This window comes from Pinus tabuliformis, chromosome J (genome assembly GCF_031772625.1).
Source record: "Pinus tabuliformis cultivar Carrire ecotype Pingquan chromosome J, CPIR1, whole genome shotgun sequence".
NCBI lineage: Eukaryota > Viridiplantae > Streptophyta > Pinopsida > Pinales > Pinaceae > Pinus > Pinus tabuliformis.
The window spans coordinates 72,163,666-72,182,576 of NC_142295.1; the positions used below are offsets into that span (position 1 = coordinate 72,163,666).

An 18,911-nucleotide genomic window follows, 5' to 3' on the forward strand; every position below is an offset into this window, starting at 1 on the left:
CAGTTTAGACAAAGACCCAGTTGAGATCAGATGAGGAACAGTGGACTATTAGATGCTTGGATATTTCTTGTAAGTAATCCCTGCATGGAGAAGGATCTATTTCCAAGAGAAATATGTATTATAGGAGATTGGAGGACTTGTGGCCTATATATTGAGGCCTAGGTAGTCTATGATCTTCATATCTTCATATCTTCATAGTTCATTGAGAACTGAATAGCTTGAGAGCTAATTCTTTTTGTATTGTGAAAAGGATTTCCACTTGATTGATAATACATGGTTGGGGTTTTATGTTGTTGCTTTCCCCTGGATATATCTTGTGTTATGTGTGATTATTTCTCTTGATCAGTTATGCATGTTTCTACTTGATGTTGCTCATGAATTCGATTATGCTTCCGCTTAATGTTTTGTAGAAGTAGAACAAGTATTATGCTTTAGGACATTGCATATATCGATTTGTTCTACAGGTGAAATTTCTACATGGTATCAGAGCACAGGTGATCAAGCAAGAACATTATACTAGCAGGAGGAATTCGAAGTTTCTTATTCTTGATATAGATCTGAAGTTCTTATCACATCTATTTCATCGATGGAGTTTTATGGTTTGAGGCTTGAGTATGCCCTTGATGGCAGCTCAAACTATATAGCTTGGAAGGATCGCATGGAGGCAGTTTTGGACGATAATGGCCTTAAGAGATTTCTTTGATCAAGAAATTCCTAAGCCTACTGACAAGACTGAGCAAGTGGAATGGAGGAAGTGTTTGGCTAGAGCTAGGAGAATTCTCTTGGAGGGAGTGCGAGATCACATTGTCTCGAGCCTCAATGGGAAGGAGACTCCGCATGCAATGTGGAAAACATTGAAAGATTTATATCAGAATAGCAGTGATCAGAGGAAGCTGGCACTGAAGGACAAACTTCAAAAGATCAAGTGTGAAAGGGATGAGACAATCTCTATGTATCTGACCAAGCTCATCACATGCAGGGATGAGCTTGCAAGTGTAGGGGTCGTGACATTGGATGAGGATATGGTGAGTCTAGCACTCCTTGGCCTTCCTAAGAGCTGGCATAGCTACCAGGACTCGGTGAGTGGAAGGGAGCAACTGCCAGATTGGGAACAACTATGGTCGGATTTGATGTAGGACGAGATCAGACGGAGCACCAGAGACAGTTCTTCATCCATGCATGATGAGGAGAACTGTGCCTTAGCGACTAAGGCAAAGAAGTGGAAGGAGAAGGTTTCTCTTTCCGAATCCAGTTCTTCCAATGATGGGAAGAAGGTTGACAAATCGAAAGTGTGATGCTTTCGTTGTCATGAGGTGGGCCATTATGCTGCAAATTGTCCACGAAGGAAATCCAAGAAGGAATCTGGGGAAGGATTTGAAGGTGAGGCACTTGCTTCACAGTTTGAGTTGGATTTCACACTCTTCGCATGCATGGTTTCATCCATGGTGGGAAGTGGTTTATTTCTTGACAGTAGAGCTTCTTTCCACATGACCGGCGATAAGAGTTTGTTCAGTACTTTGGAGGAGAAAGATCTCTAGATACTCATAGCGATGGGTAATGATGAGAAGTATAGTGTCTTAGGTGTAGGCACGGTTATTTTTTAGAGGGAGCATGGATCTTGCCTTACCTTGACTGATGTCAAGTATGTACCAGGACTGAAGAGAAACTTGGTGTCGATCGCGATGCTGGAAGACAAAGGCTATGATGTAGTCTTCAGTAAGGGAAAGGTTTTCCTTAGACACATCATCACTAGACAGGGGAAGTAGATTGGTTCACGGGTCAAGAACCTATATGCTCTTGAGGTTCAAGATGCATGCAAAGCCTTGAGCAGCAAGGCAACTAATGGAGACTTGGTGGTTGAGAGGGAGGGTATATTACCTCTCAACATGCAGCGCCAGAAGAAGTCTCAGACGATTGTGGAGGAGCCACGATTGGTGCAGTAGCTTCAGGAGGTTGTGGAGCAGCCACAACAGGGGAAGCTGAGAGGAGATCGAATAGAGACATCTACTCATGCAGAGACCTCCAGTAGGGGGGAACTTCGAGCCAAGTGGGCAGAGGGATCGCATGCAACCATACCTCCAGGTAGGAGGTGGGGTGATGTGGATTGATCGTCCCAAGGAGGAGGCGCAGGATCCTTGAGGTACCCAACCTCTTGGATGAGACCTTGCTACAGGAGCCCCGATGTGGAGTAGCAGGAACCGACTGATTGGGTAGAGACGGATGCGGATGGAGCGGCAGAGAGAGCGACAGTGCAGGGAATCCCAGGACAGCGCATAGCTAGCAGGCTGCAGCGATGCGAGAGTCACAAGTGTTTTGCACAGTGCTTGTTGGCACAGAGAGGTGTGCAATGGTGCGAAATGCATGGAAATGTTGCAGTAGCGCAGATGTCATAGAGGGAGCACTTGTCAGCAGCAGGTAGAGCTTCAGCATCAGATTATGTTCCTAACCCAACAAAGTGGTCAGTTGGGAGTGTTTTTGTTCCAAGTGTTGTTGAAGCAAGTGGACTAGGTAGATGTGTTGCACGCAGAACATTCCAGAGTTACAGGATCGGGTTCGAGAGAAAGAATTTCTTGTTGGGAGGGAGTGTTGAAAAGTGTGCAACAAGAAATGCTAAATTTAGAATGTGCTAAAAATAGACCTGCTAAAAATAGCAGTTTGGCCAGTGAGGTCATTGGCCACATTGGGTGAGAGGTGAAACTGTTAAAAATAGAAAGTTCTAAAAATAGCATTTCTGGGTCCCTTCCTATTTTTAGCAGTCCCTAGTCTAACTATAGGAAGTAAAAACGAATTTGGTCTTAACAGCAGTTTAAAATATTAATTAATTAATCTCTATGAGTTAATTAATTATGGAAAATTAAACTTGAAGTCTTTGTGAGATCATGCAATTATTTTCTCCCTTGATTTAGGAATTTATCCCTTGATTAAAGGAGATAAGGTTCAGTTCTATAATGAGAGAATCAATTGACTTAGTTTTACTTAGTCAAGTCTAGTTAGATTATTTTAACAAGTTGTTAAAATAATGAAATATAGTTTGTTAATGCTTGCATGCATGTGACAACTATTATTTCAAATAACTGAGCATTCTCTCACGGATAACTGATGCATGTCAGTTCAGACAAAGACCCAGTTGAGATCAGATGAGGGACAGTGGACTATTAGATGCTTGGATATTTCTGATAAGTATTCCTTGCATGGAGAATGATCTATTTCCAAGAGAAATATGTATTATAGGAGATTGGAAGACTTGTGGCCTATATATTGAGGCCTAGGTAGTCTATGATCTTCATATATTCATAGTTCATTGAGAACTGAATAGCTTGAGAGCTAATTCTTTTTGTATTGTGAAGAGGATTTCCACTTGATTGATAATACATGGTTGGGGTTTTATGTTGGTGCTTTCCCCTGGATAAATCTTGTGTTATGTGTGATTATTTCTGTTGATCAGTTATGCATGTTTCTACTTGATGTTGCTCATGAATTCGATTATGCTTCCGCTTAATGCTTTAGGACATTGCACATATCGGTTTGTTCTATAGGTGAAATTTCTACACTTGGTCACTACGCTACACAGTGTCCTCTCAAGAAGAAGGACAAGGACGAGAAACATGATCCGAAGGCTACATCTGCAAAGATCGAGGAGGAGTTTGCCATGGTTGCCCAGATACCTCCAGGGGAGAGGTGGGACGATCTAGAACTGTAAGTTCGAAAGAACTACAGATGGGTAGGATCCTTGGGGAGTCCACCTCTTGGATCAAAACCTTGCTACGGGAGCCCAGATCAAAAGTAGCAGGATGGACCAGGTCAGTTGGTGCAGAGGAGTGTTGGTGTGACAGTTGCAGTAGCTAGGAGTGCTAGAGTCAGAGCAACGCAGAGCTAGAATTGGCAGCAATGCAATTGGCACAGTGCAGAGTCAGCAGCAGTGCAGAGGCTTCAGAGGGTCAGCGCAGAGACTAGCAGCAATTAGAACTCCAGCAACAGATGCATCATGCTAAACACATGTTCAGTAATTTTGGATGCTTTCCCGTTGCTGATGCAATAGCAACAACAGTTGGAGAAGGTTGCAGTGCAGATGCAGCGTTGGCAGTGGCAAGGCAGGGCCAGCAGCAGCACAAATGTAGCATTTACGAGGGTTGCAGTACAGATGCAGTGTTAGGAGTGGCAGGGTCAGCAACAATACAGATGCAACATTTGCGCAGTAGTTGGTGGGCAGTGATGTCAGACATCAGCAACGCAGATGGAGATGTTATAGAACAGGGTGATGCTTCAGCAGGTTCATTATTAGAGCACATTCCTCGCTAAGAGGGAGTGTTGATTTCTAGTAGCATCAGATATGCTCTTACCCTCAGAACGTGCAGGGAGGCTAGGACACATGTATTCCACAATACCCAGAAATCATTTTGGGAAATTCCAGTTGGAGACAGTTTTATTAAAATAATTAATTATTTTTTATGGGTGCCTAAGCCTAAACTTAGGAAATTAAAATAATTAAAGGGTATTAATCAAACTGAGGGTGAAACTTCTAGAAGAAGACAGAGATAAAGTCCAAATGATCTGAGCCATTGATTAGAATCTAATCTAGGTTGTTGATTACTCAACTAGAGGATTATAAGAAGGACTTCGATGGGCATTTTGAAAACACATCGGGGAGATATCAAGAGATCGAATTTCTCAGAGAGGGCAATGCAACAGTTTCTAGAGAAGAGATAGAAGTGATTTCTTGCAGTGAGGGGCAGGGATAGTAGACTAGAGGAAGTTTTCCAAATCCGGGGAGTGCAAGGCAAAGAAGGCAGAGAGCAGTTCAGTGAGGCAGCGCAGAGCTTCAGAGGGAGTTCGAATTCTAGCTGGGGAAGACGAGATTCAGTGCCAGAAGCCGGGGAGTGAGACCGAAGGCCAGGAGGTCGATTTTCCAACCAACAGGAGGTCAGCAGAGGGATTGACGCAGAGCCTAGCCAGAGTGACGCAGTTCTACGTAGGGTTGACGTAGAGGCAGCGTGGGGCCAGTGAGCAAGCCCTAGATCATAATCGAATCTCCTAGAACAGTGTGAGATTTCTCTCACAAACCTTTTTGCCAGTTTTTCTTTGTATCGGATAGCCAGTTGGGCATCCAACAAATTGTACTCAATTTACTACTGCATAATAATACAAACACTCAATACATTGTCACATGATGCATTGTACACTGTCACATGACACAAGGACATGTAAATACGAGTATTCAACACAAGACACAGCGACCTCGGAAACAGGACATGGGGGACACGCACACACACACACACACACACACTATATATATATATATATATTGAAATATAGTGCTTGATCCATATTTTTTAGAAATTGGAACATCTACATATATGAATCATGATGATATCTATTTAGTAATTCACTGATTTACTATTTACAATTTTAGAACTAGTTAGTTTATTAATTTACTACATCAATTATGTTCACAGTTCAATGTCCATTGTTCATGTTATTGACAATTGTTCAAGCACATAAGAAACAAGAAATTTAGAAATATTATGATTGATAAAATAATACTAGAAATTTAGAAGTAGTTATTAAATATTAAAACCATAAATTGCAGATTTCTCATTAAGTCATCAAAATCAAAATGTATTGCATAGATACCGAGGGAATGCCAGTGGAAAATACAAAATAGAGTAGATACAAAATAGGTAGGAATATCATAGCTCATCAGTGGTACTGGTCATGACTCACTAGTCACAATGCTATCAATAGTCCAACTCCTCCTCCATGTCATAATCACCATCACTATCACTGCTATCTCACTCTACTCCATCCTCCTCCTTTATGCCCAATCCAAGATCTCTTGTTGCATTTGTTGGTGTGGAGGATGACCCCTCAAGCATCATCAAAAGTGACTAGCTTTAGCTTTGGGTCATTAAGATCCATGTTGGCTAACACCTCATGAACAAACACGAAATTGACAAGAAAAATGAAAAAGAATCAAGACATGACACTTTTTACTTTGGGATTTTAGTGAGACAAGTTTCCTAAAATTAGGACACATTAGGGCACGTGTCTGACACAGCCCAAACACGTGTCATGATTTTAGGACACGTTCAAAAATGTGTCGGACACTTTTATGCGTCGTGTCGTGTCTAACACGCGAAATACGAGACATAGGACCCCTAAGGATGTGTCATGTGACTTAGATTGTACATCAACCCTTAAACATCAGCACTCACAATCCCTTAGATCCTCAAGGTCACTGTATAATAGCCCTCGAAATACACTCTGTTCACAGCTGCATTTCTGAACAAACAAATATCTTTCACTGACCATACTATGGCTAGTATATTGATCTCAGATCAACCCTTTCTCGACCTTTACTGCTTCACATGGTCACCAAATCGCTCTTGGTTTGTTCCTAGTGTTTTGCACATCCAAAGTAGGCAATTTGTCTAGCCTTTGACAGAGCCACGGACTAACATTTATCCATCTCAGACCCATAACCTCCCAAATCAGTCTTTCAGCCATAGATATGCCTGAGATTCGCCTTAACCAGGACTCTAAATCTCAGTACAGACCTTTGCTACAACTTTAGCATTAGATCTGCCCCTTGACTTCCCTTAGATGATCCTCGACCCTTGAAATCTGAATCTCATCTACCTTGTTCAAGCAGTGTTTGGCCATACTAGGCCTTAATCACCCTACGGCTACTTGATCTGCCCCTCTTCCTGCACTCAGCCTTCTTCCTGTATTTGCTTAAGCCCTCAACCTAACCGCAAACCATTCCTCCTGCCCTCGGCACCTCCATATCTGAGCCTCGGCCTATCGATCTAAGTCTTGTGGATCTCAGCCCTTCCTAAATACCTCGGATCAGGTTTGTACATGTTTGATGTTGGCCCTTTTTGGCCCTTTTTGCTACAAGTCGGACCCTTTTGTAAGTTACAGCCTCCTCCTCTTCTCAACCATGGATAAGACTGTCACATGGTTGCGCTTGGATCCATTCAACCTCAGCACCAAAAACTCCTTCACCGTCCTCTATACTTGGCTCCTTTAGGGTTGTCTTGTGGCTACATTCTTCTAGCCTTCACACACAATGAATTCCTTCTCAATGATGTTTCCAATGGGCCTCTCCTTAGGCTCCTTATATACTTTTCTCTAGGGTCATTTAGGAAACCACTAGAACTTATGGTTTTCGCTTCTCAACCCTTAGAATAAATAATTAATTTTCTTTTGGTACTAAACCCACACTTTGGGCCCAAAACCCCACTTTTGGGTAAATCGCCCAACAAATTCCTTTTTGGTGAGTTGTCCTCTCTCATAAATACCTTCTAAGCTACCCAAAATCTAATAGTCGGGACTACAAAAAGTGTTCATTTAAGCCTCAAAATGGCTCATAAATTTTTAACCCAAAATTTTCCAACTTTGACCACTAGTAAAAATAGTCATGTGCATATAGTCTTCCACATTTCCCATTCTGAAGCAACAAGATGGATGAAAAATAAGATAATGATCCAATCTGGATTCAAGGGCATAGAAAAATCAATCCACACGAAAGTAATTGCAAATGAAAATTTTCTATTATGGCATAAATTGATCTCATAATTCAACTACAACAAATGGGAAAAGGATCTAACCTTACATAATTTTTTTGGTAATGGCTAAATAATAGCTAGTTTGACTCTCCCAAAATAGTATTATTTGACTTTTCATTCACAACTTGGAGACTAAATCACTTCATGAGAAAATAATTTTTACATTACAAAAAAAAAATTATTAACCCACAAAAGGTTCAACTTGGCTTGGAGAGGCAATGACTAGTTGAGGGGGCCGATTTGACTTGAATTAACTTTCCTTGACTTATTGACCACCTTCAATGTCCTCTTGACAACCAACAACTAGTTTTGACTTTCCAACAATTAGTTTCCACCAACGCATCTCACTTGGATGGGACATCACCTTGCATGGATGGATGGTTTGCTAAATCTTCAATGCCCCTATTGATTTGAAGAAATTGACACATAGGTTTTGTCCAGAGAAAATTTATATAACTTTTGACATAAAAAAATTTCCATGCACATCAAGTCAGGGTCCTAATTCACCTTCTTTTACCTCCACATGTTAGTTTGCATGTGTTTTGACTAGTTCCAAAAACTACCTTATGGAGAAAATGCTCTACTTGCTTTGTCCAACGTTTTGCTTGAGGGAAGTAGGCCATGCCATGAGGATTCCAACAAGTTGTTGCTTGCCCAATTTGGCCCTACGATGTTACCTTTAGACCCATTTGAATCTTGCCACATGAGAGCTAAAAATGAGGTTGATTTTTGCTTGCATGGATAATGCCCTACTTGATTGATGGATTCTAGCATCTGGGTTTTGTCCAGAGTGTGATTCACTTCAACCTTGATGTAAATTTTATCCGTGCATGTCAAGAAATGACCTTATTTTTACTCCCTACGTGACTAGGAGAGAGAGTGCAGAGAACTTGGAGAAGTGATTTTGCTTGAAATAACCTCTTTTCGCCAAAATTTCAACATGGCATGTCAAGTATGCCTCTTGATGAACATTTTGAGCCACTGTTGAATTTTGGTCCCAAGAGCCCTATGCATTGGGATACATGCAATATTACGATAAAATATGGAAAGTTGTGAACTGTGAGACTACCATGTTGAGAAACTGAAATACTTTGTATCATGGCCCAAAAGATGCATATATACTCTACGACATATGACCATGTGGAAAAGACATAGGTGTGTAAGATGGGCTGGACTGGCCCTGCAACTGCTATCATCCCTACAAAAACAATGGCTCCTTTAGACCATGTGTCCAAGTAGATCCATCCTAAGCCTTTCAATCCTATTCAAGATGAAAAGACCTAAGAGTGGAGTCTAAGAGGACTGAGCATGGCCAACAATAATAGGCCTAGGATACCATAATACATAACCTCACATGGCCTGGAAGGCTTTTGACTTGCATCTTTTCAGACTTACAATGGTGTTGTCAAAAATAAAAATGACTATATGTTCCCCTGCTAAAATGAAGGGTAACACCGCCCTTGGCACTTGGAGCTGACCTAAAGTTAAGGGTATATTGTAGTGAGGTGATAGTGCTGCAATTCTCATATTGTGGCCGCAATGTAGCCTCTGTGGTTGGACTTTCCACTTGGATGCTAGTTTAGGCAGTAACGGGCATCATGTGGAAAAATGGTTACACTTCCTACAAATAATGGTTCGTTGGTAGAATATAAAAATACGATATCCAAGAGAAGCAAATCATCCTCAACTCTACTAAGGATCACCTGATCAGAAGAAGAACAGTAAGGAGATGTTTCATGCTTTCGTTACTACATCAAAGTGAGGACTTCAATGGAAGCTACTTCTAAAGAATAAGCTCAAAACCACACGGATGAGAAAAACAAATACCATAGCCAATGATTTGATGAAGCTAACAGAACTCCATGATCAACTTGCATCAGTTGGAGATGATGTCAAGAGTGAAGAATTAGTACAATAATTTTGAATGGGTTTTCATCTTCTTGGCAACCTTTTCTCTAGTGTGTCTATGCCTGAGATAACATTCCCACCTTTGAGAAGCTATGGGATGATTTTGTCGAAGAGAAGACGATACAATTGCAGGTATAGAGAAGGAAGGGAAAAATCTATCCCTCATCAAAAGGATGAATAAGGGCAATAAGAAAGGAGGACCGGGGAGCAGTCAAAGAATCAAGGGGAAGAATCAAATTCTTTGGACCCATGGAAAAGTGACTTGAGTCACTTGAAGTGTTTCATGTGCCACAAGAGTGGCCACCATGCATCTCAATGTCTTGAGAGGAAAAAAGACAAGAAACAACAACAGGAGTTTGTAGGAAGTACATAAACTTCAGCTAGAGTGGATAAGTTAACATCCAAACTTCAGACAACCTTCTCTATAGTATCCTTCCTTTCCACTAACACAGTCTCTAGTGTAGGGTGGTATTTTGATAGTGGAGCATCCAAACACATGACCTTTGACAAAAAGGCTTTCCGCAGATTGCAAGAACAAGGGGATGGAATACAAGTGGAGTTGGGAAATGATGCCACTTTTCCAATGATTGGAACTGGTTTTGTCTCCTTCCTCATGCCTTCAAGGGATGTTCAAGTGCCATAAGATGGGCCACTATGCATCTCAATGTTTTGAAAAGACGAGAGCCAAGAAATAGCAACAGGAGTTTGCAGGGAGTGCAAAAACTTCATCTGGAGCAAGATAAGTTAGCATCCATACTTGAAACAACTTCTGAATCGTACTGTGCCTTTCCACTAGCACTGTTTCTAGTGTTGGGTGGTATGTGGACAGTGGAACATCCAAGCACATGACCTCTAACAAGAAGGCTTTCTACAAATCACAAGAATAGCAGGATGGCATACAAGTGGAGTTGTGCAATGATGCCACTTATCCAGTTATTGGAACTGGCTCTATCTCCTTCCTCGTGCCTTTAAGGGTTCTCCATCTAGATGATGTCTTCTATGTTTCTGGCTTAAAGAAGAGTCTTCTTTCGGCTTCTTGCTAGACAGGCTTACAATGTATTGGTGAGTTTGATGGTCAGTAAATGAACATTGAAAAAACACAGCATTAAACCTGGTCCAGTTTGGCCAAACAAGTTAAAAATGCTGGCCTTCCCAGGTTGCTGCTCCAATGAAGCGGGCATGGTGGGACGCCATGATAGAGTATTCTTCCAGCTTTGAGGAGGCACATGTAGAACACATATAACAAAATCGCATGATGGAGGAATATTCTTCCAGCTTTGTGGAGGTACATGCAGAGTGGGCATGGAGGAATGCCATGATGGAGGAGTATTATTCCAGGTTTGAGGTAGCACACACACAGCAGGAATGGCTGGATGCCATTTGGGAGATTTTTCCAGTTTGATGGCGGGACGGCATTTGGGAGAATTTTCCAGCTTGGAATATATAATTGATTCCAAACATGTAGTTGATGTTAGCATTGAAGAGTCTGAGTCCAAGTTTGGTAGCAGAGAATTTTCTCAGATAGAGGAAGTTATCCTTGTTGAGACTTGTGCTTCAGTTTCCGTACTTTTAAAGATATACGGCGAGATACCAATAACTGAAGGTATTGGTCCATGAGGTTGAAATGAAGGACTTTTGTCTTATTCATCATTTCCTTCTTGAATGCCCAACCTACGAACTTACTAGATATGAATTTAACATCATTTGCACAGTTAATTCTCTCCAAAATAATCTAACTTGTGAAAACCAGAACGAACATGAGAATATCATAACCGAGATGATCAACCAGAGAAAGGAGACTCTAAACACACTGAACTTTTGATCATTTCCCCAATTAAATTCCAACTAAATTATTGTCTCAATTCCAGCAGAAGAAGTCCCATATACCAGGAAACTCTCCAGTCCGCATACCCAGTTGGAGCTTATCTTGATTACTTCTTCAATTATACCCAGTAACAAGTTGAGGACATGCCCAACAACACAATAAACAGAGGAGAGTGGACATGATTTCATGTTTTAATTATTATACTATAACAACAGACTGGGGATCACAACAACAAAACTCAAAAAACAACATTATAAATAACATAATTACCAGTCAGAATGAATTATAATCCTCGCAAGACCCTTAAGAGGGAGAGTATCCTTGAGAATTACATCTTCCCAATCAACCCAGCTGGTGATACTCTGCTCCTCCTCTGGCTCATCTTCATCCTTATCAGAAGACCCAAAAACAACACTCTCACTGTCATCCCCCTTGGGAACATATGCAGGCCTCTCCAGCAGAGCAGGTGTAATCCCATCATTCCCTTCAACCCCACTCTCACTGCTGTTCCAACCATGTATCCTGTTTTGGCATTCTTTGAATATGGAGCCTGGAGGGAATTTAAGTCCTATTGTACTGACATTCAAGTTGGGTTTTGCTGATGATGGCCATGCACTGGCTAGAGATGGCTGATGTGGGAAGGATTTGTTGTAAAAGAGAAATTGGTTGGCTGTGGAAGCTACTGAGGTGTAAAAGGGATTTAACATGGAGCATTTTGTTATAGTTGAAGTTCCCAAGATGTTTGGTGCCATTGGAATGGCGAGTCTGTGGCGGACTCAGAGAGCGTGGCCTCCATGCATTTTTTTGAACAAATTGTCGACTGCTCCGGGAAGGTAAATGATTGTGTGTGGCTGCTCACTCGCCATTTATCTTATCCGAAGGCTGACGAGGGGAATATAAAGGAATCTATTTCGAGATTCTATTGGCTAGCGGCTGCTATTTTGATTTCTATAAATCTAGGTGGAAAGCTACTTATCACAAACGTTATAGCATCGTATCGTGGAAAGACATAAATCTATTCCAATGAGATGACCTTGCACACCGGCATCACGATACCAAAGAGAGGAATATTACAATGGCCTTGCCTTTCGACGGTGCAAAGAGCGCAAATTTACCGTGTAAAAAAAAATTGGTTTTTTTTCTTAATTATGGAAAAATGGTATTTTGTTAAGAGCGATAGGGATTAGGTTTAGAATCAAATTACTATAAACGAAGTGTATGGTTAATAGTAGACTAGTTAAATATATTAATAATATATGATTTAATAAGGGTTTGAATGTTTGGAGATATATTTATAAGAAGAGTTTATGGGAGACATCTAGTTTTTTAATTTTATTGGAATGAGTTAAAAGATTCATAGAAAATTTGAAATCCAGTGGGAAGAATGTAAGACTTACCTCCTAATCATTTGAGTTATCAACTTATTTCTAAAAAGTAGTGTGGATTATGTGGATTCAAATATAAAAATTGTGTAAGAAGTTTACTATTGTAATACTATAATTGTGTTGATTTTAAAAGAACTATAATTATTTAACATTTATTATTAAAATTATATAAAATACTATGATGATGTTATGGTTTTTTTTTAGTGCTTTATTACCATGTCACTAATAAAACTTTGAAGTAATTTCATACTTCACATTGTTAATTGATCATCAGGGAAAAGAGACACACAAACTAGAATTGGTAGGACTTATTAGTATAGCAAAAGGGATTATATCATGTGTTAAAGGTAGTAGTAAGACCCCTACATACTTAATCCCATTAGATTTGTAGATCTTACAACTCTAGGAGCCTCTACACCACACCTAATCTTGAATGATTGTAGCCCTATTGATTTAATCATTAGTAGTTGGTGGAATTCTTGAGAAAACTATGAGTTTGTGGTTCCTATTATCATTGAGCTTGAGGCATGCTTAGGGGCAAACACTTGTGCGAATGATTACATTAGTTGGGTGGAAAATGGACCCTTAGTGAACTTTTTGCTCTATTATTAAGACTAGTTTGCAAACTCTTGTTGGAGATTGTTGGTGGGAGCTGGAGTACAGTTGACTCACCTTGGACTTTTGCAAGTGATTGGTTACAAGTATTGTTGTGTTTAAGTATTTAATTTATAAAATGTTGGTTTTATGGATGGATGATTTGGATGCATGTTCCTTGTGGCCTTTGGTAGGTCCGTTATCCAGTGTAATTGTTGTCTTATATGCACTATGCATGATGCTTTTAGTTTTGGCTTATTGATGTAATAGATTTTGAATATATATATATGTGTGTGTGTGTGTGTGTGTGTGTGTGTGTGTGTGTGTGTGAGTGATTACATTAGTTGGGTGGAAAATGGACCCTTAGTGAACTTTTTTGCTCTATTATTAAGACTAGTTTGCAAACTCTTGTTGGAGATTGTTGGTGGGAGCTAGAGTACGATTGACTCAACCTTGGACTTTTGCAAGTGATTGGTTACAAGTATTTTGTGTTTAAGTATTTAATCTATAAAATGTTGGTTTTTATGGATGGGTGATTTGGATGCATGTTCCTTGTGGCCTTTGGTAGGTCCTCTATCCAGTGTAATTGTTGTCTTATATGCACTATGTGTGATGCTTTTAGTTTTGGCTTATTGATGTAAAATATTTTTAAAGGAAAAATGATATATATATATGCGAGTGATTACATTAGTTGGGTGGAGATTGTTGGTGGGAGTTGGAGTACAGTTGACTCAACCTTGGACTTTTGCAAGTGATTAGTTACAAGTATTGTTGTGTTTAAGTATTAAATCTAGAAAATGTTGGTTTTATGGATGCATGTTCCTTGTGTCCTTTGGTAGGTCCTTTATCCAGTGTAATTGTTGCCTTATATGCACTATGCGTGATGCTTTTAGTTTTGGCTTATTGATGTAATAGATTTTGAAAGGAAAAATTTTATATAGATATATATATATATATATATATATATATATATATATATATATATATATATATATTATTATATATATTATATATATATATATATATATATATATATATATATATATATATATATATATATATATTAGAAGTATCACCCTCGAAATGGGTTGTTACATTATATGTTGTCATAAACCAAACCTTACAACCAGTGCGGTATAACGCACAAGAGGAAAGGAGATTTTAAATTCATAGAGACTATTCCAAAACTCCAAACATGACATATTTGATTATTCGATTTCCAATGTTTATGATTACAAATAAGCACCGACAAAATAGATCAATGGAGGAGGGATGAGGCCAAGCAAGCATTCATATTCATCCTACAATCAATCAACCATTATGTTAGTAGCAGGCTCACTTTCTATGTCAACAACCCCATTGACATAAGGATTGTGGCATGTTGAGACTTGACCTCACAACCAATGTTGCACAACACATAAGAGGATAAGAGAATTTTAAGTGTATAAACTATTCTAAGATGCCAAACACAATGTATTTGATTATTTTTCATTGTGTTTATTATTTCACACCCACACCCACATGATATTTCTAACAATATGAGGAGGAACATGACATCTCCAATTATTTGTTATCATTCATAATGATACACATGCACCCACCCAACACGTTCAATAAAAAAGGAGGGGGGGGCTTGAACAAGCATGCATTTTCGTCCTACAAAAAATCAACCATTATGTTTGTAGGAGGGTTGCTATCTACAAGGACACTCTCATTGGCATAGTAATTGTGCCATGTTTGGAATTTATGTTGTTGCAAACCAAACCTCACAAAGAAAGTGGGATAACACATAAGAGGGTAGAAGAGTTAAAGTCATATAAACTATTCCAAGTCACCAAACATGATATATGATTGTTTATTATTCATTGATTATATCACAAACTTGCACCTACACGACACATCCCAAATATGAGGGAGAGGGTGAACAAGCACATGTATTCATCTTGCAACCAATTAGCTATTAAATGTTAGCATGAAGGTTGCTACCTCTGAGGACACCACTATTATCATGAGGGTCATTGTATATTGTGACTTATATGTTGTCATAGAGTAGATGCCATATGCAGTATGGGATAGCACACAAGAGGAGAGGGTATTTTAAAGTCATAAAAACCAATTGCAGATTTTAAACATAGCATATCTAACTACACTATTGTGTTTAATATTCATTGTCTATTATCTCAAACACACACATCCATTTAACACATCCTATGAAGAATGTGGGGTACATCGAGTAATTAGGCATATTCATCTTGTAATGCTAGTAGGAGGGCCACTACCTTTTATGGATACCCCTGTCAGGATAAGGATCATGGTATGTTGGGACTTATATGTTGTTGGATATCAAACCCCCTAATGAAATGTGGGATAACACACAAGAGGAGAAGATATCTTTAAGTCATAGACATTATTCCAAGATGTCAAATATGATGTATTTAACTATTTATTATCGTGTTTATTATTTACACACACAACACATCCCACAAAAAGGGATAGGGTGGTCGAGCAAGCATGTTGATTCCATGGGAGCTTCACCTTGTTGACCAATATATTACCATGTTCATTCATAAAGGGGCTCTCTTAATCATTAAAAAATAAACTTAATATATTATAGGTATTGGGAGGGAATTAGGGTTATGGGGTCATAGGTATTAAGGGTTATAAAAAAGGGTATCTAGTAAAAATAGGGGGTGTTTTTTTGTTGGAAATATGTATTGGGAGGAGAGTGAAACAAAAGGATTTTGGGAGATATTTATCAATATCTAGTAAAATTAGGGGTATTATTTAATATCCCATGAATGTGTGTGGTCTCTATAGGTTCATTAAGTGAAGACCTATGGAAGATTCATCCCATAGCCAATCAACCATTATGTTAGTAGGAGGGCAATACCTCTATGGACAATCTCATTCACATAAGGATCAAAGTCCATTGGGACTTATATATTCCACAAACCAAATCTCACCACTAATGTGAGACAACACACAAGAGGAGAGTAGTTTTAATAATTGTAAAAGTGATTCTAAGGCATCGTAACATTGATGCATCTCTCCCGGATGCAGGTGGCACCATCACCCTTAATGTTTCTCATGCAAGGAATTAAAGTCCGGTACTGCCAGCTGCAGAGCAGCGTGGCCTCTCGGGACTTAACCTCATGCGAGCAGGGGGAAGGTATTAATGCTGGATCGGTTGGCGGATTCGCATTAATGCATTGCGCTGATCGACGCAACATTCCCTCAGTTATAATCATGCTGCTCCACAGCTGTTTTACCATGCCTTATGCTCAGTCGCTCAGCAATGGAACCTGGTTAGCAGAGGCTGTTGGTGATGGACTGATTCTGGTTCACCGCCGCGAGCTCCAAGCCAACACTATCAAGGGTAAGTTCTCCCCTGTTCTGGATTTACGCATTGTGTTGTCGTCTGCAAGTTCTGTTGTCGTCTGCAAGTTCTGTTGTATTGTGTTGTCGTCTGCAAGTTCTGTTGGGCATCCCTCTCACCTCAACCGACTCTGTTCTGTTGGCTCTCCTGTCTATAATCTATATGCGCCCTACCTCCTGTCTGTCATCATGGTTCGTTCGGGCAAGAGGCATCGTTCAGGGGGGCGTCGTGAAAACCGCTTGCATCCCCCAGCCGGTCATGCTATGGAAACTGCGTCGGAACCCTTCAATCCCCCCCGTCCACGAAGCTGGGCCATCTTTAATCTCTGGTCGTAAGCCTATTCCGAACAATGCCTTCCAAACCACGCACTTTAAATTTCAAAGTAATTTGCACAGGCCCCTTATTACTGCTCACATCACCATTATTCTTTCGGAAGAGGAAAATCAGGTCTCCCCTCTGGCCTGCATTGCCCCTGATCCTTCCCAAAGCAGTGAGCATTCCATGGACAAAGACAGCTTGGAGAATTGGAAAAATGAGAAGTCTGAACAGGAGGAATTTCTCAAAAATCTTCCTCCCCTTGAAGATACAGGACCTGCTGCTGAGGAAGGGACTCATGGTGAAGCAAGCCATGCCATGGCAATCCCTGGCAGTGACTTGGGCGGCAATGAAGGTCTGAGAACTGGTGGTGCAGGTCTGGTTGAGAAGAAGAACCATGGCACGACAAAGGAGGAGTAGCGCCACCTAGGACTACCTCCTTTTTTTGTTTCGGCTACTGTTTCAGGCTCACGGTCAGGGTTCAGCGCTAATGTCCTATTGTTTTTGGCTTCCAGCTGGGGATTTGGTGACACATTATGTGCTGGTTTGCAATGATTTTGTGTTTATGTGCTGGCTCAGTTCTCTTTCTCGGCAAAACATGTCACTCTTTATGTCTTTTATCTAGTTTCTTGATCTTTGTAACTGGTCTCCCCAGCTTCTGTTTGTAAAGGGGCAGTTCTGTTCTGTTGAGTGCTTTCAAGCCTCGACACTATGTAAAAATATTTTGCCTTACAGTTAATAGAATTTAGTATTTGCAGAGAAAAAAAAAAAAAAAAAATCATTGATGCATCTCACCTTATTACTAGCTAACACACATGCAGTTGTGAAAATTACCAATCATTACAGAAACATTAAGGTCTAAAGTGAGTCTTCTAAGAAAAATAATAAAATAAGATTTATGAATTTTCAAAGTGAAAGAAATAAAACTACCTTTGTATTGTATTATTAAATCCAAGTTTACTTAAATTTAAAGTGTAATGTATTATCAAATTTAAGTTTACTTAAATTTAAAGTGTAGGTACTCGTTGGATGCAAAATTAAATTTTGCATCCAAAAAGTTTCGGTGTTGTATGCTTTTGATGGACCCACAATCAGATAAACTAGAAACATGTTTTGCTCATGTATTTTTAGTTTATCTCACTATTGGGTTCATTAAAAGTACACATAGTGTGTACTCGTTGTGCGTGGAATTTAATTTTTATTCAAAGAGAGTTTACAATTGAAATTCAACTGAACTTACAAGGAGATAAGTCAAATAAAAATATAATTTTCTCCTCTTTCCCTCCAAAATTATTTACCCTTATGATTGACATCATCAACTTGAATCATATTGCCTCTTTCAAAGTTGATTTTGATAGCACAATTTTTATTTTGAAGCCTACTTTTAACCTCAAAATTTATCTAATGAGGATCGCGATGGCAAAGCCAACTTAGTAGATGGAATATTTAATCTAATAACCAATCAAACGATATGTCGATAGGTAGTGTTAAAGGATAAACTCCTCCCTGTGAATAAAAAATAAGACCTAAATTATATGATGGTTTGTAATGATGCGGAACAATCCTAAAAGTCTATGTAACAATGAGAGATGAGGAGAAATGACAAACATTAGGGATGAATATTGGTTGAGAGATTCATGGAGAGATTATTATGGAGATAATTATGTATATGGTTTAACTAAATATGTAATTTTAGCATAGCTACTAGAGTAGCCATATAAATTATATGACTGGTAAAAGCCCACATTCATAAATCATGATAAACATCAATACACTTATTTGATGATACATATCACATTGCTAAGATTAAAAATAATCATAAATTTGACTAAGTTATGACTTATTTTCTTTTTTGTAAATTAAGATTCTATTCGTTCTTCCAAAAAGAGGTACAACAGTAGCAAAATGCAGGTAGTCTCAGCCCGACTAGGTTTGTTGAC

General features: G+C 39.4%; 1 protein-coding gene across 1 annotated transcript in view; it reads right to left on the minus strand.

Annotated features, from left to right (window-relative positions):
• Nucleotides 1–12,169, minus strand: part of LOC149225572 (protein DCL homolog, chloroplastic-like) — a 132,853-nt gene extending 120,684 nt beyond the window's left edge. The window contains exon 1 of the mRNA XM_089377153.1: nt 11,572–12,169. Within this exon, the coding sequence (XP_089233279.1) occupies nt 11,572–12,053 (482 nt within the window). The 5' untranslated portion in view covers nt 12,054–12,169. The remainder of the gene's footprint in view (nt 1–11,571) is intronic.
• Between the last annotated feature and the right edge of the window lie 6,742 nt (nt 12,170–18,911).